General features: G+C 34.2%; 1 protein-coding gene and 1 long non-coding RNA gene across 2 annotated transcripts; one reads left to right on the forward strand and one right to left on the reverse strand.

The window, feature by feature from the left end:
* Positions 1 to 235: 235 nt before the first annotated feature.
* LOC6640205 (putative inorganic phosphate cotransporter) lies at positions 236 to 2,035 on the forward strand. Its single transcript, XM_002063256.4, is given in 5 exon segments — positions 236 to 398; positions 459 to 1,004; positions 1,064 to 1,604; positions 1,606 to 1,711; positions 1,773 to 2,035. Coding segments are annotated over 5 exon segments (1,434 nt in total). The 5' UTR covers positions 236 to 364; the 3' UTR covers positions 1,980 to 2,035.
* LOC124460037 lies at positions 1,981 to 3,786 on the reverse strand. Its single transcript, XR_006953991.1, has 2 exons — positions 2,891 to 3,786; positions 1,981 to 2,830 (listed from the first exon to the last, which is right to left on the reverse strand). It is a non-coding gene; the product is annotated as an uncharacterized LOC124460037 (long non-coding RNA).
* Positions 3,787 to 7,964: the final 4,178 nt, after the last annotated feature.

The following is a 7,964-nucleotide window of genomic DNA, read 5'->3' on the forward strand; positions in this document are numbered from 1 at the left end:
ATCAGAAACGTTCCATAAATTGTCTAGCAGGACAGTCCCATTCAATAATAAAGAAATGTTGTTAACAGTTTTCATTAAATTTACACTGATTTGTTGGCTAATCAATGCTTGAGCACGTTTTCTTTCCATTTCATCGATAGGGGGGGCCCAACCTAGAGAACCTCTTTTGATATTTTGGTTTTTCATGCATCTAGATTCCAGTTTGCAAGTTGTTTGCAGCAAACTTGGGGGATTTTGTGCGAAAAACGAAACTGGTTTGTCATGGCTATGCCACATGCATTTGGACACACTCGCTCAGTGATTGATCAGTGTGATAAGTAAATTTGTAGGCAACAGACGTCTTTGGGCAACAGAACGTCACCAAATGACTGTTACTTCATTCAATCTGGTGACCAAAGGTTAGTCTTTTAATTAGAATAAAGAACAATTCAATTGAATTTTCAATTTGGTGGTCTTAGCTCCCACATTGGGAGTGCGTCATTTGCAGGTGTTGTTTCTTTTCAGTTGTGGCGCTTTGGCAATCCACCAGCGTATGAATCTGAGTGTGGGCATTGTGGCCATGACCAATGCCAATAGTTCTAATCCAAATTATCCCGAATATATATTCACCGAACAACAGAAGTCTTATATATTGGGTAGCCAATTTTGGGGCTCTTGTTTCACTCAATTGATTGGCGGCTATCTCTCTAGTCGTTATGGTACCAAAATATTGTTAATGTGTATATCATTAATCACATCCCTACTGAGTCTGGCCACACCCTGGGCCGTATCATTGGGTGGTTGGCAATTGCTATGCGGAGTCCGTTTTCTTCAGGGTCTAGCCATGGGTGGTAGTTGGCCTTGCTTCTATACACATTTGGCTAAATGGTGTCCCAAGGCGGAAAGAAATCGTTTGGGTGGCATCATGCAAACTGGCTTGGATATTGGAACAGCTATAGGATTCGCTTTGAGTGGTGTATTGGCTGCTTCACCCTTTGGCTGGCACAGTATATTCTATGTGCCAGGCAAGTCAAAGAAGAGTCAAATAAGTCAAATTTAAAGGAATAATGTATTTTACTTACAGGTTTTCTTGGGCTCTTGTGGTGTCTTTTGTGGTCCCGCTATGGTGCAAGTTCTCCTGCTATGTCGCCATTTATTTCGGCGGTGGAACTCAAATATATTGAATTGGCTCAGGAACAAGAGCATTCCCATGCAAGCACTGCTCCTCCAGTGCCCTGGCTGCAAATATTTACCTCTCGGCCTTACTTGGTGTTGGCGTTTTGTAAAATGAGTCAGGCGTTTAATTTCTATACACTAATGCAACAGATTCCACGCTATATTCATGGCATATTTCGTTATAATATTCAGATTAACGCTTTACTCTCCGCTCTGCCATTTGTGGTGATGTGTCTAATGTCATATTTTTTTGTCTTTCTGGCTGACTACTTGACCCGGCGCTGTAATATACCTTTGGTTGTATTGAGAAAGACCATCAATTCGTTGGCCTCTTGGATTCCGGCCGTGGCCCTGATTGCTCTCTCCTTTGTCCAAGCGGAGAATGTCTTGGGTAGCATCTCTTGCATGACTGTCGCTGTGGCGGCCATTGCAGGACAGGCCATTGGCAGCTCTCTCGCCTAATTTCGCTGGCTTATTATTTAGCATAAGCAATACTTTGATGAGTTTGGCTGGCGTGATATCGCCTCTAATCATTGGATTGACTGTGGAAAATGAGGTAAAAGAAACACTCAAGACACACATGTTTCATATATATCATTTGATTATATCCTTTCCAGTCTGATCGCTCTCAATGGCGTTTAGTTTTCTTGGGCATTGCCCTTATTTTATTTGTTGGCAATTTGATGTATGTGATTTTTGGTCGCATGACTGTGCAACCCTGGAACGGTCCCAGTAAGCAAGAGGATTCTAGTCAAGACACAAGACAGGGCTCTCAGTCTGAAGCTAGAACTAATCAAAGTGTGGAAAAATTTGCCTATTTTTAAATATTATTTATAATTTGTATATTTTAAGCTCTTCATTAAAGATCTAACACAGGAAACATTCTTTTTTTTGAGTGAATTTTATCTACTGTTATTAATGCTAATCTCAAATTAGTGTTCCTTTATGTGGCATAGTCCTGTTTTTTAGTGAAATACATGAAGTACCTCTAATTATTTCTTACTAATTAGGTACCATCTTCTCTGGATTGGATCACGACTGCTGTCAAAACTACCGTTAGAAAAACTTGAAATCTCAAATTTTCCCTTTAGTTTTTAGAAATGATTTTAGACCCGTTTCTTTTCTGAAGTTTGCTTTTAAGCTTACATTGAGTTTGTAAACTTTTTTACTTTTTGTATACCAAAAATTTGCACGCTTTATCCAATCGGATTGGGTTTAGTTATATTAATCTACGCTAATTAGCTTCACTTAAGGCATAAATCTATATGAAGTAACTTACTGCATATTTTTCATAATCTACCAAAATGAATTACCCATTGAATGTCGTATTACTCGCCGGACTTTACCTCGGTCTAAGCCGAGCGGCACCATTCTTAAATGAACTTATTGATTAAAATTTATGGATTGCTTTTGTTTTCAATAAAACATTTTTTGCTTGATTGGATGAAACTTTTTTGGTAGCTTATTATTTGCAGATCTTTTGTCAACTTTCAATTAACTATTCATTACAAATATTAGCCTTAAAAAATATCGTTTACCCATCACTATGAAAAGCGGTTTAACATCTGCTATAATATTGAAGATTGTGCGGTTGTTAGCCAGGTTTCGTAAGGAATCACACGTTAGCCTGACTATAAATGTCAAAGTACTATGAGGTTCAACCAAAAAATCTGTTCTGAATTACAATTAATAGCTTGTTACACATGATCATCTTTCAGATCATCTGCTTACTTACAGTGATCTATTAAGGATCACCCTGAAAACGTTTTCATTAAGGGTTTTTAATTGTAAAATGTTTGATTCAAAAACTGATACTGCAAGTTTTTAGTCATAGACAATTCTATTCTGCATGGTATAATTTGATTTACGTATTCTCTTCGTTCATAAAAATAGTTCTAATTGTTTTCTGTGGATTCGATAAAGTTACTTACAATTTTTTACACCTATTGGTTACACTTTTGCGCGTATATATAGTGACTTTTAAAAGTTTGCATACAATATACCTCAAGATGAAGATTTTAATAGTTGTTGGTCTATTCGCTTCAATTTGCCTGGGTGTAAGTCAAGCAGCTTTTGGAATGACTATCTGGCCTGCTCTGGACGATCTTAATGATTAAAAAGTTTACTTAAATTGTATTTAAAATAAAAATGTAATTTAATTTTGTGTTACATATAACAACTTCTTTTTTTCCCATTAATTGAAATGGACCAAAAGCCACTTTCGCCTACAGCGGTTTCTATATAAATGTTATAAAGATTTTTATATCTGATAAAAAACCGCTTCAAAATTACGCTCAAGGGTTCTGCAACTTGCTCTATCACCTTGGGTTTAGGCAGAGGCTTTTATCATGGCTTATATCACAGAAGCAGACTAGTAACTTGGTTATCACTCAACACCGTCCTCTCTACTACAGCTAACATTACTCGTTATATAAGACAAGCAGGTGCGCTTTCGGAAATATACAGATATTACGCCAATTAGATATACTAATTAGTGATAGTAATGAACTTCTATATAAAGCACATTTTCAAATGCTGTTTAGAAACATAACAAGATGAACTTTTTAGTAGTATTTGCCTTATTTGGACTTTGTCTAGGTGTCAGCCAAGCGGCACCAGGGATTCATGGAATCAACATACCTTCTTTGAACCAACTTATGGATTAATATTTTTCTAGTGCAAATGCATTTTAATATATGTATAAAGATAAAACCAAAAATAAATGTTGAATTTGTTTTGTTTCCATAAGATAAACGAATGTGTCAATATATTTGATATGTCGTAAAAAATATCAGTATTTTACGAAGGGCTAGAAAAAACACTTCTGTTCACATCAATTGCCACTTACAGAATTTCATTTTATTTGATTTCTCTAGTGATTCAAGATTATCTCTCTCTGCTAGAGTGCGCTTATCTTTAATTTAAGATCTTTGTATTGCACAATGGGTGTTTTTGGAGTTTATCATTAGGGATAACTATACTTAGCTTAAATATTACTACAGTTGTATATCGCAATTATACTTAAAAATCGTATTTAATATCGATGTGAGATATATGTATAATCTGTTTAGAGTTTGGGTGTGTTCAAGTCAGTCATATTAAAAAAGAATGGCTTATTATTTACATGGTCTTAGTTGGCTTCCGCAATCCTTTAATTTAGCTTTACCATACTGATTTGTTGAAACTGATTAGATTATTTTATGCTGATTAGTTTCACCTATTGCAGGCAAAAACGATATTGTATATAAAGAGCATTTTTGAATATCGTTTTTTAATTTATCACGATGAACTTCGTTTTGGTCTTTGCTTTATTTGTTGGACTTTGCCTTAGTGTGAGCCAAGCGGCACCTTTTGTTGCCGCATTGGACATACCTTCTTTAAATGAACTTATGGATTAACATTTTTCCACAATCTAGTAAAAATTCTTTTTAATATATAAAAGATAAAACATAGAAAATATATTGAATTTGCATAATGCAAATGATAAATGAAAATAAATAAGGTTTATTACTATTACATCATTTTTGAATTGTTTCCTAATAGTTGCTGTTAGCATTAATGTTCAAGACACTATATATTAGAATAACTGTCTAATAGGGGTAGAAAAATATCAATATTTTAGGCTTACAATGGTGCTCATAGACTTAAGCCACAAGACTTCAACCAAGAATTTAAACGAAAATTAAGTAAAGTTTTTATTTCACAGCTTTAATTTTTTGTGCCACATTAGCTCTTTATATCAGTGCTCTAATAGAATAATAACAAAGTTATAAAAATATATATTCAACGAAAAACTTAAAAAATTTGAAACCATCTCCAAAATGTCCTGCTCACACACTTAAGCTACATTGAGCTAAAATTGTCAAAACTGTGTTATTTTTTTTTTTTTGGAAAGTTGTGCTATTTATCTTCTAAACTAAAATATTGAATACTAAATGCGTTTCCCAAAACAATTTTACCGCTATGGCTAAAAATAAAATCACAAATCCGGCCGAAAAGAAGCTAATATGGGAATATCTATACTAACAATACAAATAGACCAAAATATCATATAGATTATTACATATTAAAAAAGAATGGCTTATTATTTACATGGTCTTAGTTGGCTTCCGCAATCCATTAATTTAGCTTTACCATACTGATTTGTTAAAACTGATTAGATTATTTTATGCTGATTAGTTTCACCTATTACAGGCACAAACGATATTGTATATAAAGAGCATTTTTGAATATCGTTTTTTAATTTATCACGATGAACTTCGTTTTGGCCTGTGCTTTATTTGTTGGACTTTGCCTCAGTGTGAGCCAAGCGGCACCTTTTGTTGCCGCATTGGACATACCTTCTTTAAATGAACTTATGGATTAACATTTTTCCAAAATGTAGATTGGCAAATCTAGTAAAAATTCTTTTTAATGTATAAAAGATAAAACATCGAAAATATATTGAATTTGCTTGCATTCCATTTTATCGCATTTGCAGTTGTACTTGGGCGACGTATTGAATTTCATATTGATATTTTTTGCATCCCTATTCGGAAGTTTGTTTAAGTTAGGCTATGCCAGACAGGATGGGTCCCCTTTTTAATTCGATATACGATTCGATATTTCAAAGAGTAGAATGTAAAATACTGAATAATATATTTTATATTTCTGACACCATGTACAGCTGCAATCATAAAATAAACTAAAAGCCATCAGTTACTTTTTGATGTTAGAGTCACAATGCCAAAACTACAACATAATGGTACATTTTTTAACAGGATGTTTGGGTGGCATTTTCTGAACTCCCTAAAAAAGTCCATATATTTTGGGCACAGAGTTTCATATAAAATATAAGCGACAATAGATACTAATAAGAAATATTTCATTGTGAAAGCTAAAACATTGGGAAATAAAATTGTGCTTATGGGGGAACTTTTTTACAAATCAAATTTTGTAGCTATAGTCCTCATAGTCCCTGAGATCTAAGCATTTATACGGACCTGGCTATATTGACTCAGTTGTTGATCAAAAATTTATATAAGTACTTCATATTTCACTTTTATTTACATATATTGCATTGTACTGCGAATACACCTGACTATTTAAAGCATAAAGTAAACAATTCTTGCAAAGAATTATCAATGTATTATTTTATTACAAAAATGAAACACATAGAAGAAATACATATTCATTGTGGAGTATATCGATCCCCAAAAACTCTTAGTTGACAATGTCATAGGAAATTATTACGCAGTAATAAATTTGACGCTGTTTTTATTGACTTCCGTATTCCTAACCTTTACCATTTCGATTCGTTGCAGTTGTTTATACAATTTTTTAAAATTGGTTTCCCTTCTTAAAGTCCAAGATTTCTATATAAGGAAAAATATTCTCTCACTGTTGTTTAATCTGTGACAATGAATTTCGTATTAGTTTTGGCTCTTTTCGCTGGACTTTGTCTGGGAGTGAGTCAGGCTTCACCAGGAAGACTTTCAAAAGGAGCTCTCGAGCAGCTTGATGATTAAAAATGTTCACCAAAAAGAAAAAAAAAATGCACTAAAATTTAAAATAATAAACAAATAAAAACTTGAACCATTTAGTGAGTTTCTATGAGGCCAATTATTTGTGAGAATCAACTGGGACATTTTTGCATTTAAGTTTTTGAAGACCTTTCAAAAAAAACTATATAAAAACAAGAAAGATTATTTTTCGCTTTAATTGTGCGTGGCGCTTTTAATTTAATTTCATTGGCTCAAATAAGTTTCGTATTCCAAATATTTTTGTATTTTGTATACAACTTTTATGCATTATGAGAAATTTCTTACTAAACTTACTTTAATTGGATTTTTCTATGTTTCTACTACGATAGTCAATAAAGTAGGCTTTTCGACTCTATGCTAGCTATATGTTATCCTTATATTTTGAAGGTCATCATCGATCGAAGGGAATTTGGTGAAGTTTTTAATAAAGCGATTCGACACAGTTGTTTAGAAAAATATTTCAAATTCGTTTCACCTATTAGAGTATAGATATAAATTAAAATATTTCCTTATTGTTGTTTAATTTTAATACCATACACCCATAGGGTGAAATGGTATATTAAAGTCGCCAAAATGTATGTAACAGGCAGAAGGAAGCATCTCCGACCCCACAAAGTATATATATTCTTGATCAGGATCAAAAACTGAGTCGATCTAGCCATGTCCGTCTGTCCGTCCGTCCGTCCGTCCGTCCGTCCGTCCGTCCGTCCGTCCGTCCGTCCGTATGAACACCTAGATCTCGGAGACTATAAGAGCTAGAGCCACCAAATTTGGTATGCAGTCTCGTGTAGTATGTACGCTTATCGAGTTTGTTTCAAATTTTTGCCACGCCCCCTTCCGCCCCCGGAATTTACATAAAACTGTTTTTCTTAAAAAGTATGGCAGATAGAGACATCAAATTTGGGTTATATACTCGTTTAGTTAGCGCGCACAAAATAATTGTTCCAACTTTTTGCCACGCCCCCTTCCGCCCCCGGAATTTACATAACTCTGATTTCCTTAAAAACTATGAAAGCTACCGACATTAAATTTGGTATGTACGCTAGCTTAATAGACGCGCAGATATTGACTATTTAAAAATTTTGCCACGCCCATTTCCGCCCCCGAAAATTAAACAAAACTGATTTTCTCGAAAACTAACAAAGCTAAAGTCACCAAATTTAGTATGTATACTGGTTTAGTATGCGCGCAGAATACATATATTTTAAAAAGTTGCCACGCCCACTTACGCCTCCATAATTTAGAAAAAACCGATTGGCTCTTGCAATTTTTTGACCATCGCGATCA

The sequence above is a fragment of the Drosophila willistoni genome (genome assembly GCF_018902025.1).
Source record: "Drosophila willistoni isolate 14030-0811.24 chromosome 2L unlocalized genomic scaffold, UCI_dwil_1.1 Seg196, whole genome shotgun sequence".
In the NCBI taxonomy this organism is placed as follows: domain Eukaryota; kingdom Metazoa; phylum Arthropoda; class Insecta; order Diptera; family Drosophilidae; genus Drosophila; species Drosophila willistoni.